This window comes from Triturus cristatus, chromosome 8 (genome assembly GCF_964204655.1).
Source record: "Triturus cristatus chromosome 8, aTriCri1.1, whole genome shotgun sequence".
Lineage (NCBI taxonomy): Eukaryota > Metazoa > Chordata > Amphibia > Caudata > Salamandridae > Triturus > Triturus cristatus.
Window position 1 is genome coordinate 1,170,336,022 of NC_140591.1, and position 27,305 is coordinate 1,170,363,326.

General features: G+C 42.0%; 1 protein-coding gene across 5 annotated transcripts in view; it reads right to left on the reverse strand.

The window, feature by feature from the left end:
- TSGA10 (testis specific 10) overlaps positions 1-27,305 on the reverse strand; it is a 505,694-nt gene that overhangs the window by 330,011 nt on the left and 148,378 nt on the right. For all 5 annotated transcript variants that reach the window (XM_085622835.1, XM_085622834.1, XM_085622832.1 and 2 more), the window contains 3 exons: positions 7,959-8,132; positions 7,782-7,859; positions 820-971 (listed from right to left, as the gene is read on the reverse strand). In XM_085622835.1, coding sequence (XP_085478961.1) covers positions 820-971; positions 7,782-7,859; positions 7,959-8,132 — 404 coding nt within the window. The remainder of the gene's footprint in view (positions 1-819; positions 972-7,781; positions 7,860-7,958; positions 8,133-27,305) is intronic.

Sequence of the window (27,305 nt, forward strand, 5' to 3'; positions counted from 1 at the left end):
GGCCAGGGCAAGATCTTTTTCATCAAAAGTGCTAAGTCAATATATTGGGGTAATCCTATATGCTGATGAGAAAGGGTAATTGGACTGCATGTACCTCGGCCTTCAGTGAAAACTTAATGCCTTAGATCAGTGGTTCCTAACCTGTGGTCCTGAGAACCCCTGAGGATTTGCGACCCCCTACTCAGGGGGTCTACGACTCTTTGGGAAATTAAATACTAATAACGGAATACTAAAGAGTATATAAATAAAGAAGCTAAATATAAAACTGAAAATTTTAAAAACCCTCTGTAAATGTGAAGGGATAGGACACTGAAGGCTAAAAATGTAGTTGGTACCCGCAAATTGATTCGTTGAAGCAGTGCAATTGCATCAAACAGAATATAATATGGACGATATGTAGCCTCAATTGACTTTAGATGTTGATTAGAGCAAAGTTTTTATCTGCAATAATGTATGGGCTGGGAGAATTTGATCTAGACTTAAAGCACCCTGAAGGCACTTCTGTGACACCACTGGTACCCGTAAGCACCCCTTATTCAATCACTCGATCCTACACTTGCTCACACACACACAATCACTCAATGAATGAATCATACATTTGCTCACTCTCTCACACCAGATTTAACCTCTTGGTTACTGAGATAGAATCAAGATTTTTCACCTGGATGGGTTGTGCAGCAACCATCTAACTGTCATTTGTAATAATATTGAAACTAACAATTTGAAACTAGTTATATATCTGCACGGAGACAAATGTGGCTATGTCTGTTAACTATAGTGTAAACAACATGATTGACCCATTTCTTAGTCTTACCATACCTGAGAGCTTCAGAGGCTAACTTCTGCCGTCCAAGTTCATTTTCTGTATCCATAACCTTTCTTGTGAGAAGTTTCATGTCACTGTCTGTCGAAGCTATGGCCTCCCTCATCAGCGTAAGCTTGGATTTGTCTTCACAATGTTCCTTTTCACTCTATAAAAAATAAAACAAATATGTTGCTGAGTAAAAAACCAGTACATTTCAGGGTCATTGACACTTCAACTACAAAAGCGCTCTTTATGAAACCAAGTCAAGCAAAATGTCTGGAAGCCATAACGATTTTAATTGTAGTTTGCAACAGAATTTATGATTTTTTTAACATTAAGTTCAAAAATATAATAAAAGCATAGATTCCATCTTTAAATAACACTCAACTGTGATACCTTCATTCTGTTCTACAATAAATGAATATGATCCATGTTTAAAAAAAATAAAAGAAAATGAAAATTGTTAGAGTGAAACAATATCAGTTCTGCTCTTATTCCCTGTACCCGTCAGTTTCCTTGTTGGTAATCACCCTTAAGTTTACGCATGGCAGGAAAGCTTTGACTATTTTGATGGAAGTGAATGTCAAGTACATGCCTCTTTGTCGTTGGGTGCACACAACCCAGTCCCTGAAGAGGTGTGGGGGAAGGGGACTGAATTGGGGTTCTTCTGCAATAGGTAACATGGACTGAAAAAATCTTCCTTGGATACTACTTTAGGACATTCCAGGGCCATGCTACATCTTTGGAAACATAGCAATATTTAAGGATAATGAGCATCTGCTACCTGTCATGTCAAACACTACTGTGTACCTCGTGTCCTACATCCTCACAAGGGCTGCTCTCCTTGCCAAACAATATTTACAAAAATCAAGAGCGACCCGTATGTCCTTCCGAACTGGGTGTTGCTAATCAGCAAAAAAACAGGTTCACAAGGAACTCATTTATAAAAAATTATACAAACTCTGCAAGACAGTGTAATTTGCTTCAATAAGTCAAAAAAACTAAAATAATTATACGTTAAGACCTTAATTGAATTCAATCAGTCAAATTGTCATAGAAAATGATGTCTCAAAAGCCGTACTCACTTCAGCCGAAATGAATATACTTTATTTTACAGTTATAAGAAGTATACAACTTTCCATAGGAGTATTTTAAATATTTACGCTAGTAATCAGTTTATCCGTGACTTAGTGAACCCCAGTGAATAACAGTGAATAACGACGTTTCGACCCTCTCGCCGTACGGGGTCTCTTCAGGACAGGAATTCTGGAGACAAGACGTAGTACAAGGGTTGTGCAGATTGTGGATATTTTCTGGGGCAAAATCTGGTAATTTCAGGTGGTCCGGAAGGGAGGGTCCAGGAGGTAATGTAAGCGGTCCAATGGTGACAAATGTGCCGGTCTGGGTACTGATTTCAATAGTTTCTTCAAGAATCTCATCTAGTCTCTGTGGTGAGTAATTAATTTCCTGAGTTCTAAACAGCACAGCGCTTTGTGATAATCAGGTAAACAACTCGGCGTCAGTAATTCAATTACTGTGTTCTCACCGTCACAAATGGAGGTCTGGATTCTTGAAGAAACTATTGAAATCTCTACCCAGACCAGCACATTTGTCACCATTGGACCGCTTACATTACCTCCATTACTTGATTTCGCCCCAGAAGATATCCACAATCGGCACAACCCCTGTGCTGATGGAGCAAGGACTCGTATAAAAGAGACGTGCTCGAATGCAATCTTCTCAGATAACTCGTAATACCGTAATAATTGTGTTTGTAAATACTAATAATACGTCAAAAATTCATACATTTAAGCTCAAGTCAAGCTTGCCTATGTGTCGTACTAACAGGTAACCCGAGAGTGACTAAAAATGGCTGCTAACGCTGGAATCTTTACTGCACATGCGTCAACTACATCTACGTAGTTATGACGTACCTATACTTTGGAGAGAAATCTTTGCAGCTGCGCAATCGCTTTCAAAATGGCCGCTGGGAACTCACATGTTAATGCGCATGCTTATGCTGAAACTAAACCCTGCAATTTTAATAAAATGCTAATGCGAAAGATTTATATAAGTAAAGGGGGTTAGAGTAGAGATAGGTGGTATACAGTGAAATCATTCTATTTTGAATTGAATATGTCTCTTTCTGACTTCTTTATTAGTTAGTATTTTGGGCCTCAAAGGATGACAGATGTCCATACCCCATGTGTCCTCTGCACATGCGTACTTGTAACCCGCCAGGGACTATGACAAATGATTTTGAAACCCATCCAAGGCCACAACCTCTATTTGTCCGGGGAACAGAATCATCTTCCAGACTGATGAATGAAGAAGTTATTAAACTGTATAACTTTGATCGATAAAAATGTGAACTCGGGTGGGAAATAAAGCATGGGAAAGTAAATTAAGGGGCGGGAACACAGAACAATGAGCTAAAAGAAAAATGTTAAATTTAGTATGGTGTGATGATCATCTCCCCTTTTCCTGTCCAATCAGAGTTAGAAGTTTCATAAATTTGAAACATTTAGGGGTGGTACATGCCATTAGAAAGGTATAATTGAGGTAGTTTAGTTAGTCAGACTCACACAGCGAGATAGAGAATTCTGAGAGACCGAGATGCTGTCAAAGAATTAAAAAGAATACTGAAGAAGATCCATTTCCAGACTTAGAACTATTGAGCCAATTGATTAGAAGAACATCGCGGAAGAATCGAGGAGGCACATAATAGAAGAACATCACGGAAGAATCGAGGAGGAAGATAGTGTCAGAGAGGGGTGCGACGCAGGCGTCATATCTAGAAGAGGTCATCTATCCTGTCCCTGAATCCTGTCCTGAGCCTTTGTCACCTGATCTGTCCCAGGGGACCCATTCCAATTCCTTGGCCAAGGGGTTAGTTTTCACGTCATTCTAGGTAACTATAACTCTGTGTAGTATGTCATTGTACTGCTCTCTCTGTTTTCTCCCTATTCAGGTTCTGTCATCGTAATAACTTTGATTAACAATAATTCTAATTAAATTGTATTCCCTTCCTCACCTTGGAGAAGATGGTGTTCTAACTGTATTTTGGTTCTTGGCTCACATGAATTTACTAGATAAACATTTAAAACTCTCCTGAGTCTGTGGTTATTTAAAGAAGGTTTATTCTATGTAACATTTTACCTATACAGTTAAATAAAAGGTCCATTGGCCAGAGGAAAGTACATTGGATCAGAAAGGTTTAGTAAAAAATGGTTAGATACATTCATCTTGCAGGTATTAGTACAATAAATTGACCCCAGCGGTATCTACTAGCCTATGTGAATGTGTGTGTGTTTAAGGGCCCAGGTGAGTATATGGTAATTGAGCACCTGAAGTTAGTAACCCGCTGGATCAGTGCTACGTCTTGTCCCCAGAATTCCTGTCCTGAAAAGACCCCGTACCGTGGGAGGGTCGAAACGTCGTCGACTAATAAAAAGGGAGAGCCAAAGAAAAATTACATATACAATTACTATACCATAATTGTGAAGAGCTCCCCTTCTCCTACTACCAATACCCATTACCCCTTCTTTCACGTATTTGTACAGCACTGTTAGGTTATGGTCACTTCACTGGGGTTCACTAAGACACGGATAAACTGCTTACTAGCGTAAATATTCAAAATACTCCTTTGGAAAGTTGTATGCTTCTTATAACTGTAAAATAAAGTATACTCATTTCGGCTGAAATGAGTATGGCTTTTGAGACATTGTCGTGTGGGCTCTCTGAAATCGTTGCCTATGACAATTTGACTGACTGAATTCAATGAAGGTCTTAACGTATAATTATCTTTTGTTTCTGATTAATTCAAGCAAGTTACACTGTCTTGCAGAGTTTGTATCATTCTTTATAAATGAGTTCCTTATGAACACTGTTTTTTGCTCCTTGCCAAACAAAGCCAGTGCTAACATTTCTCCTCAATGCTCGCAAGTAGATCCAGACCCATTTAATTCCTACGGTGATACCACAAGGCTTGCGGCTCTCCAAGTTCTGAATAACATCATCTACAGTATACATACCCAAACATGGACATCAAAAGGATTAAGCCACTTTGGTCCCCTGGCCACTCCTTAGTCTCCAGGATTACTAGCCTGTAAATGACCTCACTGTCAGCGATCCATCCATTGACCATGAGGCATAGTTACTGGACCACATCTTCCTGCTTACCAACCGAAGGAAAGACCTTCAAATCTTCTTCAGCACTTGCCAAAACCTGTGCTCACCTCAGTACCCATTCTTTGTCCATCATCAGAAATGGAAATATATGGAGACTGTACACGACCAACATCTTCCAGAATGCTAAGCAAATTGCACTCCCAATCCATTCATAGTGGACCTATAAGAGCGAAGCTCTTATCTGCCAGTCTTGATTACTTTAATTGTATCTTAATTAATTTATGGTCACCCTGGACCTTGGCTACTGCATCAACCTTACCGTGAAATAGACACCGACAACTCACAAAGGCTCTTGGAAAGATCACACTAGATCTCAGAAGGATTGCCTGGCCCTTTTCATGTTCTGCCTGTAAGCTGTCAGCTCTATAAATGCAGACCGAGGGCCACTGCATTGCCTATTCACCTCTACACTTGTTAGCCCCAATCTTATTAGGGCCCAAGACAGACATAACATTCACATGCTTATAGGCATAAAGCTTTAATGATGCTACTGAACTCTGAGCAAACTTGGTTTTGGTGTTCCAAACATGTTTATACTGATAATCATGTTCTGATGGCACTGCTTTTTCATTTAAAACTGTTATACTTACAGTAAGACATTGGATTATTATTTGAGGTCGCGTCAGGGCGAAGACTCCAAGTCACTAAATTAATCTGAGCTCAACCCCTGACTGCTACGGCACAGAACAGACAGGCTAAACTTCGGGGCGACCACGATGGAGCGTGTGTCGGCTACACCAACCAGATTCGTCGAGGTCAAAGAGCTGACCTTCTGATTTAGGTTCTGATTTAGAGTTTGGGGATGGGTATTAACTCAGTCAGGTGATGTAGTAAAGTACTTGGTCACCTTGAGGAAGTACTTGCCAAAAAAGGGTTCTTTTTACAGGTCGCATCATAGGGTTACACGGCAGCAGTTAGGCTACACAGGGTAGGCCTGAAGCCGTGTTTGCACTGCAGCTTTAGTCGATGGCACAATAGGTGTTGCAGTCCCACAAGGGGAATTTAAACTTCCAGGCCCTGGGTTAATTTCTACACCATTTACTAGGGATTTATAGGCAAGTTAAAAGTTCCAGTTAGTAATAAGGCACTTTAACCAGGTTTAAAGGGGGAGCACAGGAACGTTCCTACTGTTTAGCAGGGGTAAAGTGCACAGGGTTTGTGAAACCAGCAAAAATAGGGTTCAGCAAAAGGTGAAATGTCTGGGGTGATCACGATATTATAGTGGTCAACTAATGAAATGAATAATTGATGGCATTCCAATAACGATTTTTTTGTATTGATGAGTGGCTGTTGAAATATGCATGTACTGAAATATAGCAAATTATTATATTAAGATAATTATGATGCACATTAATTGCACTTACAAATGGCTAATTGTGGAATGCCCTATGCAGAGCTTAAATATTGTGTATTTGTCACAGACAAATAAAAGTCATGAAGCTGAAGCATGGATGTTATGGTGCCTTGCTGTCCCCTTTTCATTCTCCACATGACTACCAGCCAATCTGCACATTAAAGCAGGAGGGAAATTATATCACCTCTCGTTAAGTTAACCTATTTCAAACTTCAATCGACCAGGCTTTCAGAGCAGGTGATCTGTAACCAGCTACCCACCTTAGCCCTTACGCCTAGGCCAGCCACATCCACAACTTAACACCAGGCTCCTAAGAGACAATCCCTTAAAATCTTGTGGTGTGTGACTAGGGAGGGAAAATCAGGGCAAACACAGGAGATTTCTTTGATTGGGAAAAACATGTTGGCTCGGCCGCAGCAGGCACAATGTAAAGAAAAAAAAGAGAAACAGATTAAGCTGCAGATAGCAGCTGACGGCCCCCGCCCCCACAATATGACCTCCTCCTCGGATTCCCTCATTACCATCCGGCAAAAGTGCCCTTCATCTCTCCATAGCCCCTCTCTCAAATATATTTCAATTGTTTTAACGCCTTTCCATAGACCCTCTCTCAAATATATTTCAATTGTTTTTACGCGCTGATAAAGGCAGGCTTTACCAGTCTACTCAGCTATCCACATAAAATACAGATCTGTTCTTTGCGCTACTTCATGACGAGTCAAAACTGCCACTAGACAAAACTCGATCTCTCTCTCTAGCAGGAACAGTAACCACAAGAGTTATCATGACGTTTAAATTGCTGGGAACTCTTCCAGCAGGTGCTTTTAAATCGTACGTTATTACAAAACAGAGCGCCCCACCCCCAGATCAGTGCGCCCCTTCAGGACAGCGCCCCGTGAGGACGCACAGGTCGCACCCCCTAAAGCCGGCCCTGGCTGACGCTGAGTGGGTACTGTAACTGAAGAGGACTGAGGCAGCTGGACAGGAAACAAAAGGATAGCACTATTTCAAATAGGTATTTACAGGCCACGATCAGCATAAAAGGATCCTTATGGCAGGGGTAGGAGTTGAAAGGATTATGACAGTGGGGGGGGGGGGGGGGGGTTAGCCAATGAGATGGCTAGGGACCTGGAAACTTTCAGGAGATGAAAGGGAGCTGGGATGTAAAGAGGTGCTGCACTGGATAATGAAAAACAAAACATGCAGGTAGGAGCAACATAATATGCAGCCTCAATTTCATTTCCACAGTATGAGTTATTTTCTTCAGAGAAGCAAGAATAAAGAAATAATTTCCACTGTCACACGTGACTTTCTTTGAGGCACTAGCCGACCTTTCAAAACAAGCGAAAAAAGTGTCTGTTTAAAAGGTATTTTGATCAAATATTTCAAACGAATCAAACCAAAGTTTCCTTTCAGTTCACAATCCCCCCTTACCGCTCGAAGCGATGCTCTGTACTCCTCTAGCTGCTGCTCCAGATGAGCTCTCTCATTGATCGCTGTCTCCTGGGATATCTGACAAAAAACATACATACATGGTTCACCTTTCCAGGAGTCAAAACGACAGCATTAGTCATGTATTTTGTTTTTAAAAAATAGACTGCCTCCCCGAACCTTGAGCCTCTCTCGCAGACTGTCTCTTTCCGTGGTCATCCTTCTCAGATCTGAAATGGCGCCGTTTCTTTCCGCCTCCACGCGCCGCAGGATGTTCTGAGCCGTCAGGCTGGCCTTGGGCGCCTTGGGGCTTTTAATGATCTCGCGCCGAAGGCGGGCCACTTCTTCCTGGGCCTGCCAATCATAAAGCACAGTACACTAGAAGTGTGGTCGAGTATCAATACTGAAGGGGGGTGCACAAATACAACAGACATCAGTCGATATCCTAAATAAATGTTGCCACTCTGTGAAATGCAGGCAATTTGCATAATGTTATTGGGGCCTTCTGAACGAAAAATCACAGGTTAGCTGCAATTCTGTAAATTCATAATGTCTTTTCCACCAAGCAGTATTTCATTCATATTTTTGCAGTCGGTGGAAGTATTAATTACTACTTCCAAAGTTCTGCTACAAAGATGTTTGGCAAATCTAGAACTCATTCTCGCATGGCCACACATGACACAGTCTGACATAATCTTAGCTAAACCCACTCCCCAGCGCATTAACTAACAAAACCCACCTTTCCCATAACGGGTCTTACGCAGGCTTTGATATTTCATTTTGGGTTAGTGACCTTGGTAGAGTAACATAATATGGGTTTTACTGAAAATGTTCTGTATGCTATGAAAGATTGCAGACTTATGGTATTTTCATTACATCTGGACGATTCAATATAAAATAACCATGCTATGGTTTCTGGTAGGGTCTATGCAGTCTACACTACTATAAACAAGCATTTGCAATGCAATAGGTCTCGCATTTACAAAAGTTTAAGCTATTGGCATTGTTCATGACAATGCCTTTTTTATCTATTTTATAAAACAAACACATAAATAAATGCCATTATCATTTAAAATGCCAATAGCTAGTGTTGCATTATTATTAGCAATGCCAACTGCTCACACTTTTATGGGTACTGACTGCGGTGTAAAGTCATGCGAGGGAAATGCATGCGGGGTATGTCATACAACCGTAGGGGGCAACCTCTTAACATTAGGTGGGTATATAAAAAATTGTTATAGCTCTATATTTTAAGAAATCATTTTGAAGCTGTATCACAAAAATGGAATAAAACTGTACAATAATGTTTTTAAATTTAACTCTGGTGTGAAAAGTGCTAAAATAGTTAGGAGATTGTATTGTTTCCGGAATGTAGAGAAGACTTGAAAATGGCTAATAGCAAATATATTTTCACGTCGTTCCAGGGATGGCTTTTAATGAAACGGAGACTTAAGAAAGTATGACAAGGGCATGAGGTATTGGGAAGCAATGGACGTGGAGGAGAGAGGAGGGGTGATTAGGTAGCACATCAGGTGGGGCAGGTGTTTGAGTGACAACAAAACATGAGGGAGAGAGCAAGAAACGACATGCACTCAGAGAGTTCTCAATAAAAATGCAGCTCCCCTAATGTGAACAGTGGAATGGTTCAACTATTCCAATCAAAAGGATGGTAAAGAGGCTAATTTCCAGGGGAGGGACAAATAGAAGATCAGGACAGTAGGTCATCTAAAGAGAAGTAAGCAAATGAGAGTGACAGCAAAGCCAACCAATGGTAAGCAATGGGCAAACTCTAAGCCCACTGTAAGGTTTTTGCCATGGTCCACAAAAGGGGTTATGCAGACAAACAGCTGAAAGCTGTCTGTTTGTGGGACCTAAAAATGAGCTGACAGCAGTGAAAGATATAGCACCGTGAAAAGCCTTCATGACCCCCGGTCTCTACTCTTGGTTGTGTGTTTTGGATCCTAGTATTACATACAGACAGTGTTCTGTATGTTTGTTGTAAGCGATTTCTACCTTTTGTATCTGTGGTTCCTACTCAGATAAACTGTACTTGGGGTATATTTTCAGGAAACAAAAGTACATTTTCTAAAATGCTACATCATAGTTGCTTGTAGTTTGCACTACATAAATAGTCACATTAGGGGTTGAAAGTGCTATATAAATGCAATCACAACTTAATACTATACAGCATGCTTCAGGAGCACATGGAATGGCTCGCAACACATTCAAAGCCAAATTCACAAAACTGTTTCTCTGGCAAGTTTCAACTTTGTTTGAGAAAAATGACATCTGTGTATGCTATTCCAACATCGGCATGCACAAATAAAAAAATGTAGGGGTAGAGCTATGACTTATGACTGCAGAATTTACCACATGATTATAAAAATTCAATAATCATAAAGCATGTCCAGTAGGTGTTAACCCAGGGAGTGTCAGGCGGATGGTTCATGAAAATTATGTGAATATCTAGAGTCTTTTTTTCATAAAAAAGACTATACCTTTAAGGGGCTTCCTTGCATTTCTAAGGGCTCTGGTGTAAGTGGGACAGTATAGTATACCTTAGTCCTACAAGCACAAAATAGAAAAGTAGGAAAGCGTCTGAAAGTGCAATTATACCTCCATACTTGACTTAGTCACAATGGAAGGGAAACCTTTAAAAAGAAAAACAAGGTTTTTTTAAGTGAACAAAAATATAAAAAAATATACTTGATAAATATAAACATTATGTCAGCTTCAATGCTAATCTTTGTACCAGCCAGGACATTAAAATACCGGTCAAGCTGGTAAGAAGACGGCCAGGTGGTAACCCAAGCCAGATCAGGTGTTGTGTCCCTTGGGACATTGTTTTCACCCTTCAGCTTTTACTTTTCACCAATATTATGGCTCTATAAGCTTTAAAATGCTTAAATTAACAAACATTTCTTCAACAATGAGCCTAATGAGACTAATAACATAGTGGCCCATTAAAGGGACGATATGGGATTGGGCCGCTCTTTTGGGAGTGCCCGGGCCTAATTGTGATCCCAAACCGACACTGCCTGTGCTCCAATTTGTATGATGTACAGACCTGAAGCAAATTGTGCAAAAGCTGACCTAAATCCACTGTAAGCATATATGCAAGAATTATTTTGTTTTTAAAAAAAACATGAGGTTGGTGAGTGATTTTAGGCCAGAACACAAAAGACTGATTTATCAAAGTTCTTGTCGTGTCAATGTACGTGAACATTTTGCAGCTGGAATGCAAACATTCTCTCTGAAAACCATGTTAGGCTTAAGCAGGCTGGCAGCATGTGTCGTTTTCTGCACGTAGGTACAATTTCCTTGTCACAAGCCTCTGGGAGCAGCAGACCAATTACAACTTTGTTAACATGTATTTGGCCTGAAGATTTCGGTTTTCACAAGAAGTGAAAGGAACTAAGGGTACTCCAGTAAGCATCCTCCCTCCCATCTAGCGCCTCATAATCTGTAACCATTTAGTGGCACTTCTGCAAGGAAGGAGGAGAGGTTTTTATAATCCTCCAGACCACGCGCTGTAGATTGAGTTTAGTCCTGCTCCGAGCACGGCTGCCAGCACGGACTCGAGTAACTGCATCCCACGGGCTTCTGGCGAGGCTGTCTGTTATCCACACCCAGGAATCGAGCGAACGAGTGGCTTCAAGGCTGGATGCGCGCGAAAGGCCCTCAGCCATCGCCAGACATGTGTACGGATCATAATTTATGGAAGCAGCTCCGTCTCATGCTAAATACGCCATCTGCCCCCTTGCAGGGCTTTCGCCAGAGCCTGAAACGTTCGCATCGTTTATGAACAGCAAACGCCATGTTGCGTGAGAGAAGCCTCATTCCCGAGGCTGAGTCTGATGGAAGGTCAGATTCAACCTGACTAAATGTTTTCTGAAATGTGATTATCAGCCACACAAATATGTTCCCACGGTATTTTTTTATTTCATATAGCAAAAAGGATTCTGTATATTCAGAATTTAAACTGCTGTTCTGCAACACATAAAGAACGTATGGATTTTGTATTTTTAAGAAGGTGAATTTTATTATTTCGATCACAAACACACAAAGAATGACACATTCTGAAAAAATAGCCTTTTTTATTTGAGTCCTACGACAGAGGACCTGTGACTGTGCTTGAACCATGCAACAAACCTAATTAAATAATTTAACACGAAGCCAAGCCTAGCATGCGTTTTGAAAGTAACAAAGACAAACATAGTTGGAGGGGAGCGCAACACAGAGCAGGCAGAGTAACAAGCAGAGGGAAGGGTAAAGCAGCACGAAGGAGCCAGAGGGCATGGAGAGTGTAAGCCCAAACAAGAGCGCACTGAAGCTGATGAGGAGGGAGTGGGAGGGGGGAGTGGGGGCGGGCACAGTGGTGCGGGCCGCAGTTGTAAAAGGCAGGGAGAGGGTGAGATTGAGAAAGGGAAAGATAGGGATCAAAGGAAAAGAAGGGGGTGGCAAATGGTGTGCACTTTGATGTCCTCAGTGGCCGCGCGGCTCTCTGAGGACATCAAAGCAAGTGCTTTTCAGGCTGCCAAATAGTGCGCGTGCCCTGGCGCACATGCACTGTATTTGGAGGCCTGAAAAGCCACTGTTTGCACTTCCAAAACTCGCTTACTATAAGTCTCGCCAGAGCAGCGCTAAAGCGCTGTCTCAGCCGAGACCTAAAAAGACATCAGGTGGTTCAGTGACAGCCCAGTCTGTCCTCTCGGCAGGCTCACATGATATCTCCACATGTCTGGGGGTCAAAAAAGCTCTACCTGGACAGAACTATTTGGCTTGCCTCAGGGACACCCAACATTAGATACTTAGGCTAGTTTTGCTAATTTGGGGTCCCAGCTGTGAGATCAGTCAGAAACCACATTAAAACAGAAACACATGCTCTAATAAAAAAGAAATCCAGTCTCATCTGTTATGACCTTGGTATAAACAATGACTGCAAGAAAGATACCAGTGTGAATGTGTGTCAAGCAATTATTTTTGCCCTCACCAGACAAGGTATGCAACCTGCACAGCACATGAGCAATTTACCACAAAAACCTTCTGTTCATGGGTAATATTCAACCCAGTTCATGCCAATACAGGACACTTTACTACATATACTCCAGTTAATACCAGCTTCTGTGGGTAATGTATATGTACCTGGAACACTTGCAGTAGTTACTGGGCAACTTACTCCATGTCATATATTCTGTTAGAATGTGTTCTCGAGTGTTACTGAGGCAGACATACCTGGTATTAGAAGGTTACACCTTATATCCATAGTGGAGCCTACAAAAATGGGTCACCTGAACAATGACATAATAACTAATAGCTGTTTACATACAGTTGGGACACACCTATGTACAGACAATGGGAACACAGACTTCTGCACGCTTTGCTCAGGGCATACCTCCATTCGCTATTTATCCAAAAACCATATGCTATGTTATGTGAAAATGACATGCTAAGTGGGCAAAGTACACTTTGGGTGGCTCACAGAAAACACCAGATAGATGCAGCATATCCTAACTCCAGCCCTAAAGAACAATACAAAATTATGACAGTGTGCCTTCATCTCAGGATAGATTATATTGGGGTGCATAATTGCCAATATCTAAACAGATACATATGGTACTCCATCTATAGCTGCCTTATCAAAAGCTGTCAAACAAATCTAGAAGCAACAAGAGACACCCACACCAAGGCTCTAGGGATCCACTTAACCTGAAAGCATGATACAGTTGTTGGAAATAATACTAGGCAAGAATAAAGTGAAGCAGTCTGTTAGCTATTAGAGACTCACAGATGTGTGTGAGTGTACAAGGAGAAGCAGAACTGCCCAAAGTAATGGAAAGTTACTTACCTTTGGTAATTATACTTTTGCTAAGTACTATATTTTCCTGCAGACTGTTCATCTTATGAATATCCCTCAAGCACCAGAATGGATCTGGACCGCCCCCGCCCCCCCGCAAAAGCTCTCCGGAGCTGCTAGGTAGCACCTCCACTGGCTCGAGATGAGAGGATATTGGAGTATAAAAGCATTAGAATATCAGTTCCTGGTACTTTTTTCACCCCCCCCCCATTGGGGTGGGCGAAGAAGAACTGAGAGAGCATCAATGACCTGTCAAAACTGCGTATGATATTTTTGCATACCTTGCAATCTCATGATTCATGGCACTAACACACAGGGGAGAAGGGAGGGTGGTGGGGATTATGTGGGACGATATAAAATGCACCAATAATAACTTGAGAACCCTGAGGTCTTCCACAGCTTACAATGTTTGATTCCTAAATATAAGCACACCTCTTAGGGAGGTAGAAGCTTCATCTACAGTGCATCACACTCCTGGAATGCCCTGCCTATTCATTTAAAAATGATGAAAAATATCTTAGCATTTAGGGAAGCCCTACAAATTAGGCTTTTTAACTTTATGTAAAGTACACCCTTTGATGCTGACATGGTTAGGTAGGTCTTTTACGAGCTAGCACCGAGTCACCTCCCGGGAATCGTTGCGCTTTACAAATAAATTAACATACCACATAACATTACCAAAGATAATTAACTTTTTCTACTGATGCATTTTCTTATCCTGGATTCTTCACCTTATGAATGATTCTCAAAGCAATACGCTCCGGGAAGTGAGAATGAATTGTGCTACATAACCAAGGAAATCCTGGCAAAACATGATTGCCCGTCAGATGCCAACCAGTGGACCACCTCTAGTCAGAACACTACAAGCAGCCATGAATCTGCTGGAGTGGGTGAAAATTACATCTGGAAGGAATATTTTGGGCAAGTCATACAAATTTGATTACAATGGGCAACCCTATGCAATTTAGTGCACTTGGTCACCGTTTTGTCTTTCTTAGCTGTGATGAAGTCCACAAACAGGTGATTTTCACTCTCTTCTGTTGTGTCAAGTTGATGTATTAAGACAAAGCATGTCTGGGGTCCCATCTATGCAGTCACTATTTCTCTTTGGTTGAGAGAAGGAGGATACAAAGTTGGAAGTGTAATGGACTGCTCCAGGTAAAAGGGAGGCACCACATTTTCTACAAAAAGATGGACAAGACTTAGAACCAGTTTATCCAAATACAAAACCATGAATTGTGTTCATTGCTATTAAGAGAGTATTCTAAGTCAGTAGATGAACGTCTCAAATGAATGAAGCTATAAGGACCATTTCCACAAGTTTCAAATTATAATGAAAAATAATAAACAGAGTGGGGGGAAACAAGTAAAGCACACCTTTCAGAAAATGCACCACTGGTAGAGACTTAAAGAAGGTTGGTCAAAGAGACACATGAAAATGGATAGGGCAGACAAATAACTCTTTACAGTAGCCACTGCTAGACTTTGCAGGGTAAGAGAGAAGCACCCTGTAGAACACCGGAAAGAAGTGACTGGAAAGGCTTAATACCTTCTGACCTGCACCACTGAAAAACTTGTTCCAGCGACCCGCATAAATAAATTTAGCAGAGAATTTCCTTGCTGCCAAAATGACATTTGCATTCTCAAGTGGCCAGCAGAAGCACTGAAGTTGACACTGCTCAATGGTCACATGCCTCTGGAGCATGTGGAGCATTTGGTGGCTGGAATAAAGGACCTGACCAGCCTTCTGTGGCAGCAGGTCTACCCTGTACAGAAGATAAAGAGGAGTCAGAGTGCTGAACTCCAGTAGATCAGCATGTTGAATCTTCCTCGTCCAGTCAGCGGCAATCAAGATCAGCTGTGCTCGATACACCACAACTTCTGGAGGACTGTGGATGGAAGTAGAATTGATGGCAGTGTGTCAATAGGTACCACAACATGTCGAACCTGAAGACATTCCCCAGGGAACAATTCACATGGAAGTGTATGGCACAAAACCAAGGAAACTTCTTGCTCTGTCCTGTGGCAAAAGAACCATGCATGGACACTCCAATTGGGAAAAAAATTATTTCCGTCACCTCCAGGAGAAATTCCCAATAGTGGTCCTCCATGGAGAAGGGAACTTGGAAAATCTGCTCACATTGAGTGTGCCTAGAAGATGTGCTATTAGTGGGGAAAATGCCCTGTTCTTGGGCCCATCTCCAAAGCTGAATTGCCTCCAAACACAACGTCCATGACCTCACACCACCCTGTGTGTTATCATAATTGATGATTGTTGGGTTGTCTGAAAGAACTTTAATGGAAGGGGTGAAAGCTTTCAAGGCAAGATGGACTGCCTGCAGCTCAAACACATTTAAGTGTAGATGGAGCTCCGATGCAGACAACTTGCCTTGTTCCATCATTTTACCACGATCAGTGCCCCAGCACTCAATAATGAGATGTCCATCACCACAGTAGCTTGCAAAAGTAGAGGCCTGAAAGGACGATCAACTAGAAGACAAGCACAACACCTTTATCTATGCAGATCTATTGGGGCAGGTTTGAAAATCTGCTTCCAAGAAGAGGGCCCCCTTGATCCTCGAGCTATTGCCTCCTTAGGCACCGCTAAAGAGGCGTTATTCGCCTGGTGTGTGTACTAACAGGATGCCTGAGGCCATCAGTCTTAACAGGCACAGGATTTGCAGAATTGGAATCGCTGTCTGAGCCAGAAACATTATTTGCAATCCTCTGAGAAGTAGGAAAGTCCTTCATGTGGATTGTGTCTACCACCACTCCTTCACTAACCAGTCATCCAAGTCCGGGACTACATGGATTCCTGACTTCTGCAATGAAGTCTCCACCATAGACATCACGTTGGTGAAATTTCATGGAGAAGTCATCATCCCTAAATGACAGAAAAGTGAATTGGAAGTGCTTGGACCTTACCGTAAACTTTAGCTAGTGTCTGTAAAGAGGGAGGATTGGCAGATAAAGCAAGTGTCCAGAAGGACAAGGAATACTAGCCAATTCCCAATACTGAGGGTCAATGGACCCTGGCTCAGGCACACCATCTTGAACTTGTCTTGCCAAATCAAGAGGCCAACAACATAATGGGGAGAAACCTTCACCCTTCTTGGGGACTAAGAAATAACAAGCATTTACAATGCAATAGGTCTCGCATTTGCGAGAGTTTATGCTATTGGCATTGTAAATGACAATGCCTTTTATTTATTTGTTTGAAAAATCAACACATTAATAAAAGGCATTGTAATCTACAATGCCAACAACTCAAACTCTAGTAAATTTGAGACCTATTGCATTGCAAATGTTTGTTAATTACGAAGGTGAGAGACAGATTCCCCCATACACTTTCGCAGTAGATTACATTGTAGTCTCATTCTATATTTTATTATCATCAACAAAATGTTGCTGAATCACATCACCGCCTTATAACTTACAATGAACACCTCTCCAAACACTACCCACATCTCAGCACTTCACTGGGGGCTTTGAGTAAGCCACATGCTGTGTTCATTATTGGGCAAGTCAGAGCGAGGGTATCTAACACTGTCAAAGGAGTGTTAATTGTGCAATATGGATAGTTTTCCTCAAGGCTTTGGTGATGCTGCATAAAATGTCTTCCTGCCTGTCGTGTGTAAGAGTTGGCACAAGGACACTGCAGGCAGGACCCTTCCTGACCACTGGACATTGGACATCTCTTCTTTTTTGGACCTGGACAGGATGTGGGTGGCACCGAATAGAGCGATGCAGGATTGCAAAGGGATGCATGGGTTGAGGCCATCTCCCCAAGGAGTAGAAGAACAGGTACATCAGATACATCGCAAAGATTTCTCATGAATGAAGAATAGTTAATGCAGCACACCTGGCTCTGGGTCGTTCTTTTCTCCACTGCCTGTATTATGTGTGTGGCGGTCCCCGGGCACATAGGGAGCCATCAGCCCCCCAAATAAGTTATGTGTTACCCCGGGGAGGTGGTGGTCCTCAGGGTTTTATTCAACCCTAGGATGGGAGCCCCATGCACTCCCTCCTTTGTTGTTTACATGCCCCCGAGTTTTGGCCCATCTGGGGCCTTCCTAAAAAAAAGTGGGAGACTGCGCATCTTTTTTTTTTTTCATTTTTGACCCGCTGGTCCACCCACGAATTTGTGGCAAAATTGAATTTAAAAAATGCTTATTTTTTACATGGCTGCCAACACTTCCTGGTTGAAGTGTTGGCAGCCAATCAAATGTCAGCACGGGGACTGTGGATCTGCGAGTCCACTGCAAAGATCCGCGTCCCGACATATCTATATTTTTTTAACTTGAATATCTTTAAAACTACCGAACGGATTTACACCAAATAAAAAAAGCACACTTTCCTGAGCATCAGCTAGCTTTCTGACAAATTTGTTGTAATTCCATTCAGTGGCTCGGACTGTAGTTGTGTTCATAAACTCTACGGAAAAATGCATTTTGGGACCACCCCCTATTTTCTCGGCCCACGCTTGATGTATCAAGTATAAACTTGCAACACAGCAGCTGAATTGATTGTAGTAAAAGTTTTGAAAATTTGGTGAACATTCATCAAGCTGCACCAAAGTTATTAGCAAAACAATAAATGCTTTCCCTATGGAAACATGGTCCTAACTATAACTACCTACTGACAACCACCAGTAGGTAATATATATATATATTTCTTTAATAAAACAGTGCCTTTGTTTGCCTGATGTGACGCTCGCTATCACAGATGTCGTCACATGAGACGGACACACAGTTTTCAGAAGACACATGCCTATTTGCGCATGTGAGACTCATTGTGACTTGTAAGCAAGCTATGCGGACTGACATTGTTCGAGCCCTTGCTTGCAATACTCGGGGTCCTCTTGGACCACCCATTGATGACGCAAAGGGGCATCAGATTTTGAAGCAGCCCCGGGCGTGTACAGTGTCAGCCCTGTACTCCCAGGGCTGCTTGTCTATCATTGTTAAAGCTGCCTCTACCCCCACCCTTTACCAAGTCATCACAGTGGCGGTGTGGTCAGCAAGCATAACTGACACCACTCAACCCAGTGAGGAGTTTAAAAAGGGAGGGGTTACAGAAGGCTGCATTTCCAATAGGGCATGCCAGTCCCTGAGTGATCTGACGTTGTTACTCAGGTCACATGCTGTAAACAGACACACAGAGCATGCTTCCGTTGTGCCTTGTGTATCTGTAAAGCAGTTCAGCAAGAGTGCGCTTTTGGCTCTTGAACTGGACTGGTGTACAGTAACTCTGTTTGACTGCGCCACCGACTGCTGCTGGGACTAGACTGCCCAAGACTGCAGTGCACAGGACTGGACGGAGGACAAGACTTCCCTGGCCTCAGCCTCGCCCAGGTACGTGTCTTTGAGTTATAGTAAATCAAAATCAAAATCAATTAAATGGGTCCTCTTCAGGACCCATATTCGTGTCCTTTACCTTAAAATTTGAAACATTCAATGTTCAGAAATCGTGCATTGTTTTTGTCAGTAAAGGCTTGGCTGGCAAGAACACTGCAGAATTTCTGAACAATCAATGCTAAAACTGATGTCAATCCTATCCTTAGAGTTTTAGTGCCCATTATTTAGTTAAGCATTCACTTAATATTTATCTTGCATTCCCTTGAGTTTTATATTTAAAAGATCTTGTGTTTCTCTATTTTTATGTGTTGAATGTATGTTACTATAGTATAATGCCTACTTTCAACTGAGTTGCCTCTATTGTTTACGAGGGTGCCACCCACGATTGAGAATGGTATAGGTTTTGTTCGTTGCAATATCACAATGTTATAGTACATACTTTTAAGTAAATAGCCTCCAGGTGTTCATAACGGAGCAGAAATAAGAGATCTGGAGCTGAAGCTGAAGGCCTTACAGCGCCTGCCAGTGGGTAAGGGTGTTCAGAATACACATCATCCAATCCTTGCCCTCCCTGAAGACCATAGAGAACAATGGTCATGTATTGCAGTTACAGCTGTGATTCAGGGCAAATGTCTGTGAAGGTTGTCAAAATATTGAGCTACAGTAAAATAAACTGCAGTGTTTATGTGTGACTGGGTGCTTGAGTTAAAGTGAAGGAGATGTGAGAAAGTGTATTAAGGAGAGAGTGAAAAAAGGGTGCTAAAGTGGAAAAAGATAAGATGTAAGATATGCAGAAGGACAAAATAAAAGGGACTACATGTCTAACATAGAGTGAACATAACAGATGTGAGTGACTAAGACACTGAAGACAATTTCTCCTTCCACAGGCCTCAGTACTATTTATTTCATAGTCTCAGAGTTTCAGAATTTTAACATTTTAAATATTAACTATTTTCAACAAAATGATTATTATAAATATGTCAAAACTACATGTCCACAATTGCTATATAAATCACTCTGCTTTGTCACAAAATTCTGTATTAATAATGCTTCAAAATGCACTATTTGGTACTCTTTTTTTTCATACTTTTCTCGGGGAGGGTCCCCCGAAACCCACCTTTTGTCACTAGGGATCATTCTCTATGCTCGCTTGCTACTTTAAACTCCTACACAACTTTTACGTTTACGGCACACCATTTTCAAATGTTACCAGCTGCCACTGGCAACTAGATGCTCTGATGCCATCAGATAGCTCTAGTTTTTGTGAATTACGCGAGCAGGGGTAATCACATAATTAATAGTAATTCCGAGTCGAGTAATGTGAAATGACTCTGCTTACTTTGGCGTAATCAAAATTCTGCACAGGCTTAACAATAACATGCAATTTCCCAAGAATTGTGTGAAATTATGCAAAACGCAAATCGGGCATTTTCGTGCTGTATTTTAGTGTATAATGCATCTTTGTGTCAATCTTGGATGCAAGGACGCACTTTTCTCCCAAAAAATGCAAAAAATGCAAATGCTGCTCACATTCTGTCTGTTCATGTTGTTCTGGTGCTTTTGCAATAGGTTTTTTACTTATGTGACCCCCAATAAGTGGCATAATGTGACAGATTTTTATGGAATTTCACAGAATTTTATATAAAAGCGCATGCAAAATGTTAGAAATTTAACAAATTACACTAGTATCATTGACATTTTGCTAGGGGCCCAATTCATATAAGAAGTATTGGCTTCATGATTACTGGCATGGCAAGCTATCTGATAAAGAAAAGTCTTAAGGTTGACCACAAAAGAAGGAATTGAACTGAAGTGACGCAACTCACAGTTCTCAATTGTCACTTTTAGTGCCCCCCATCCCCGAAAGTGTCAGCATTTCTTCTGAGAGCCTCGTCTCTTAGTCTGGGCTTCTTTGGTGCTATTGGCAATGTGGATGAATGTCAGGTAGATGAGGTTCAGATTAAGGAAGAATCCAAAATTTCAGGACTGAGTGAGAGCAAAAAAAAGCTTGCTGTAGGGTTGCATCACTGGGTGCTCACCCGTGTATGTGTGGACTGTTGATTTGTAGCATTTCTAAACCCCACTACCACAAGATGGCTCCTAGTAGGTGGTGAAAACCATAGTAAGATGATAATTCCACAAAGCACACCAACGGTACAAAATCCTTGCTAGCAGAGATTCACACATGGCCACCCTAGAGTTGCACCTCTTGTTTTTGAGAGGAGGTGCAGCTTGGGGGCCTCAACATTTGTTGCAACTGTGTGAGCAGACCCAAGCCTTCTGTGCATAGGTTTTGCACTAGTCTGATGTTGTTTCATCAGCACACTTTAGTAAACCTGCACTGCTACTGAATTTTGGGGCAAGCTAGCGTGATGGTACTGTAGTATGTATTTGTAATGTGTCAAGATTATGGTGCATTTATTACTTATGGTAGTAGTGGATATAATGTTTATGGTGAAACTGTTAGAGCTCCGTATGTGTTCGTGTTACAGTAACTCTGGGCCAGTAGTGCAGAGCTTCCTGCCAAGTCTGTTCTCAAAACACATTTCAGCTTTATCAGTCCATGCTTCAGGAACCCGTGTTTTTTGCGGTTGGTCACTAATTTACACAGTTGTTTTAGTCTCAGAACACCAAACCCAACAAGACTGAGATGGAGCTTGGTCTAAACAGTGTGCAGCTTAGATATTTCTCAGTACATCAGCAGTACGGTGTGTCCGTCGCCCCTCAGCACACTCTCAACAAGCTTCTGTAGGCCTAAAACTGAGCTCCTCCAAGCACCTTGGTCAAATTCCCTAGGCCCTACTGAGCATGCAGAATTCTCTACAAAATATGTATAACAGTAGTACAATCAGTTGTAATATATATATTTTGCAGAAAATTCTGTCCTGGTAATACTCTATATGTTATTGATACTCATTTACTAGATATAATATATTAGCATGTTTTTGTGTTTTCTTATTTAGGTTGTTGTTTGTATTATTATCATTCTCTTCCATGAAAAGGAGATATGTGGCAACTCTACTTTGTCTCTCTTGCTCTAAACGGGGAACAACCTTTACAACGCAACTTTTACAACGCACTACCATTACAACGCATTTTTTACAACGCATAATCCATTACAACGCATGACATTACAACGCATGACACTACAACGCATTTTTAAAAACTACCTTTACAACGCATTCCATTACAACGCATACTACCATTACAACGCATACCATTACAACGCATAATATTACACTATACTATCCAACACTTACCCTACTGATGCACCCCCTGGAGTTAGAATAGTAATTTGTACCCCTATACTATCCAACACTTACCCTACTGATGCACCCCCTGGAGTTAGAATAGTAATTTTTACCCCTATACTATCCAACACTTACCCTACTGATGCACCCCCTGGAGTTAGAATAGTAATTTTTACCCCTATACTATCCAACACTTACCCTACTGATGCACCCCCTGGAGTTAGAATAGTAATTTTTACCCCTATACTATCCAACACTTACCCTACTGATGCACCCCCTGGAGTTAGAATAGTAATTTTTACCCCTATACTATCCAACACTTACCCTACTGATGCACCCCCTGGAGTTAGAATAGTAATTTTTACCCCTATACTATCCAACACTTACCCTACTGATGCACCCCCTGGAGTTAGAATAGTAATTTTTACCCCTATACTATCCAACACTTACCCTACTGATGCACCCCCTGGAGTTAGAATAGTAATTTTTACCCCTATACTATCCAACACTTACCCTACTGATGCACCCCCTGGAGTTAGAATAGTAATTTTTACCCCTATACTATCCAACACTTACCCTACTGTTGCACCCCCTGGAGTTAGAATAGTAATTTTTACCCCTATACTATCTAATACTTACCTTAAATGTAATTTAATATTATGCGTTGTAATGGTATGCGTTGTAAAGGTAGTATGCGTTGTAATGGTAATGCGTTGTAAAGGTATTTTTTAAAAATGCGTTGTAGTGTCATGCGTTGTAATGTCATGCGTTGTAATGGATTATGCGTTGTAAAAAATGCGTTGTAAGTGCATGCGTTGTAAAAGTGTGCGTTGTAACGTCATACATCCCTCTAAACTGATGAAGTGAGATCACATCCTCAGTTCATAGGATGCTGTAGTGTTCTGTAGTGGGGTGTATGATGTTTGTTATTGAAAGGGGCTTCCGTTGCAGACCAGCTTCTGGGCACTTTGTACCCTATATTGTGAGCTCGCCATGCATCAATAAACTAGATCCACATACTCTTGGTGGAGCTTATATGGGGCAGCGGTAGGCGCAGGGTAAGTCTCAAGAAGTTACAGTTAAAATCTAACAGGGGAGGGTTAGGTGTTCCTGATTTCCGAGCATATTATTATGCATCCCAGCTGCAATGGCTGTCTTTCTGGGCAGCGGGCAGGAACTTGCAAGAGATAAATTATACTACACAGGATCTTGAAAGGGGTACACTACATAGTATGCTACTTCCAAGGGCGAAAATACCATTGGACGGTCCTCCGCTATTGCAAACGGCACTGCACTGCTGGAAAAAGGCACTGTAGTACACATCGAATGTGATCCCCTAAGCGTCCAATATCCCATTATTGGGGCTGCCAGTCATGGGTAGTAGACTCACAATGGCAAGGCTGCGGGCTTGGGAGGCCGCGGGAGTCGTGGAGGTGGGTTCCTTCTTTGGGGATGGGGTACTTCTGGATCATGGCACATTCGTGAGGACCACAGGGGCTACTGATCGCCTTTACCTATTGCATGCAATGATAGTACATTACATCAGGACTACATGGGCACCCCGGCGTAGTGAGCCTCCACAGCATGACATGGTACATTTACTTTATTGCACGGGGAGAGGTGGACACCTAGTTAAGTGGCTATATACCGGCATCAGGACGCAGGCCTCTACCTGCCTTGCGGACCTCCGGGGGACATGGGCAGAAACTACGGATATGGTAATTTCAGATAAAGCCTGGGAGGGTATTTTGGAACACCCAAAGCGGGTCTCTCGTAATGCAAAACTCAAGTTTATACAGTATATGGTACTCCATAGAATATCTAACCCCGAAACGGATACACTGCATTTTCCCGGAAGCCCAGAACCACTGTCCAAGGTGTAGGGAGGAGGAGGCTGGTTTTGTGCATATGTTGTGGGCTTGCCCGCATCTCAGCGAGTACTGGGGACACATTCGCAACATGCTGGGAGAAATCACACACCTTCCAATGCCAGACAACATATTGGAAGGCCTATTGGGTCTACGCAGGTGCCCCAAAGCCCAGAAGGTACACTTGGGATTTCTAGACCTAGCGCTTATACTAGCGATCAGAGCAATTACTATGAGATGTAAATCCCCAAGGAGTCCCCCACTACATGTATGGAGAGAGGAGGTAATTAGATGGGGTAGTGCGGAAAGTGCTGCACTTAGACGGGAGGAGGCAAGAGGTTTACGGAGGCATCCCATCTACATGGATTGGGACGTTATGCTAGAAGACTTCACACAATTGGATATCCCACTTCCATTGCTTGATTCACCACCCTGATCCGCTGAGTCGTTTGTCACGCCGCCAGAGGCAACTAGAGTGGATGGTGAAGAAAGGCTCCTAGTATACCGAAGGTATAGGTTGACACCCATGATAACGCATGTATATGAGACTGTATAGAGGACAACACACTAACAGACCAGGAAGGGGGAGGGAAAGGGAGGGGGTAGTTAACTTAGTTTAGGGATGAGAAAATGCATATTTCTGTCACGGTATGTTAGTGACATTAGTAAGTAATATGGATGAGTCTATGTACCGTACTTATTGCATAATATGTTTTGTATTGTGGAATTGATGGATATAAAACTTGAAGTAGGTATACTTACTTATAGTGAATGATGGGTCATGTTACACCACAATGTAAAATGGAAAATGCCTAGAACATTTGTTATGATGTAATGCACCCTGCAATAAGGCTCAATAAAGTTTGTTAAAAACAATAAAATAAACTAGATCCACATGATTGAGTTTTTGGCTACTACACACAGTAGTAGGATTGTGATGGAGCAGATAAACTGAATGATAAAAATTACAAAGTTCATTCTGCTGTGGGAGACCGGAGCGCTAGGAAAAGCTATTAAAACAATAACATTCACCTGAATGTTATTAAAGCTGTTTTGTTGGAATGTTTCCAAAGTGCATTTCTACACTCATCTGAAGTGCTCTAAATAGTGTGAAATATTGAGAAGGAGTTGCACTGAAGCAAAATGTGGGGACATGTATTACTGGACAAAAAACATAATAAACCCACTATATTAGGATTTCTAGATGTGGTATGAAGGCAAAACGCGGATGCAAATTTGAGACAGAAGACTGCCTGCAAAATAAATAACTACAGTTCCTAAAACACTAGTGGAGCCCAACGAGAGTGGAAAGGATATTACAGCCTAGAAACGCATCTGACAGTTATTAAGGCTGTTCTGATGGAGAGCACACACTGTATGTGTACTAAATAGTAATAAAAAGCACACCTGTACATTAAAAATAAATGTGCTTGTTGAAAATTGTTGTAGAAGTTAACATAACTCTTTCTTCTATTCTCGCCAATGACGCTCAACATCATGTGACTCTGGGCAAATCACTTAATCTCCCCATGCCTAACAAAAAGGAATGTGTCCATCTGTAACGAAACCGGTGCTCATGTAAAGCGATCTGATACCCGATGTCTTGGGTCTAGTTCGCGCTATATAAAACTCTCCAGAAAAAAAACTATTGACAGGATGACGGCAGTTCTGAGAGCCAGGTGCAAGGCCAGAATAAGGTTCTGCAAGGTACCGACTATATATGACACGGGAAAGCTGGCTTGAGTTGCATTTGAGATGAGCTGCTACAACCTACACATCCTGGAGGTCCGCAAAAGTAGGTGGACCGGATCTGGTAGAATGAAAATGACCACAGGAGAAACAGTACTGTACTTGAGAAGGTTATGATGACCAGCATCACAAAGAAGTAGCCACCATCCTGAGGAAGGGGACAGAAAGATGCCTAATTGAGTGGAAAACAGTCAACAGCAGATTCATGACAGCCAGGTTAAAAGGCAGACACATTATCCAGAACAAAACTTTAACATATGTCGCAGAGGAAACAGTCAAGGACATATTCTACAAACAGATGCAAGCTGAACTTGAAGCTTGAAGCTGTGCCAAGCCACAACCTGAAGATTATGAGGGGAGACTAGAATACTGAAGTGGGAAGGGACAACACGAACCATGGTAGAGCCATGAGAATGGAAGGTTGTGAAACAATGAACGACTATGAAGAAATACTGTTGGACTTTTGTGGCACAAATGATCTGGTCATATGAGGGACTCTCTTACTCTACTGTGATATTCACAAACTAACTTGGTGCTCACCCAGTGGCAGAGACAGAAACTAGATTGACCACCTGATGATAAGCGGCTCCTGGAAGTTCTCCCTATAAGAGGTCAGAGTGAGGAGAGGATCGAACGTCAGCACTGATCACCATCTAAAGACTGCTCTTGTGAGGCTGAAGCTCAGAAAAACAGAACGTAAAACATCAGAATGACAGCTCTTCCATTTGGCAAAATTACAGGACTCCACGAATGAGAAGACATTCGTCTTACAAATCATAAACAGGTTCCAACTCCTGGCAGACACAGATCAGTCTGGACCCACTGCAGACGCAGCCAATGAGAAATGGGAATAGGACTCTTCAATGTATGTGAAGCGCAATGAAAGATGCCTGGAGACCAAGAGAAGGAAGAAACAACGGATAAGACAAGACACATGTCAAGCTATTAAAGGCAGGAGGGTAGTAAAAATTAAACTTATGGAGGCCAAATCGAGCAGTCAAAATTATGGCAAAAGAAAAACAAACGGGCATACATGTATAACCTTGCCAGTCAAGCGGAGAAAGCAGACAGTTTAGGAGAAAGGGGGAAGGTCTTCAAGCTGCTTAGAGAGAAAAAACAATTTTTCTTCTGCTGCTGGTATTCTTATCCAGAAATTATTTAAGTCCAACCACCCTCAATTTATCAAACTTCAAACAACAAACAGCCCTTCACTACCCATCACCTTCACAAAGACAAATCAAAAGTATTTGAGCAAAAAAGAAAGTGAAGCATGAGTGGGCCCCTCACGTACGCACCACCAGGGAGGCTACCAGCCGGTTCTCGCTAGTATGCCCACGTTTTCTCATCATCGGGTGCCCACTCATGGGAGAAAAAGATTAGAGTCCAGTGAAGAGAAAGGAGGGAACAGGTCGCAAGAGGAAACTGTGTTCCTGTTCCCAGCAGAA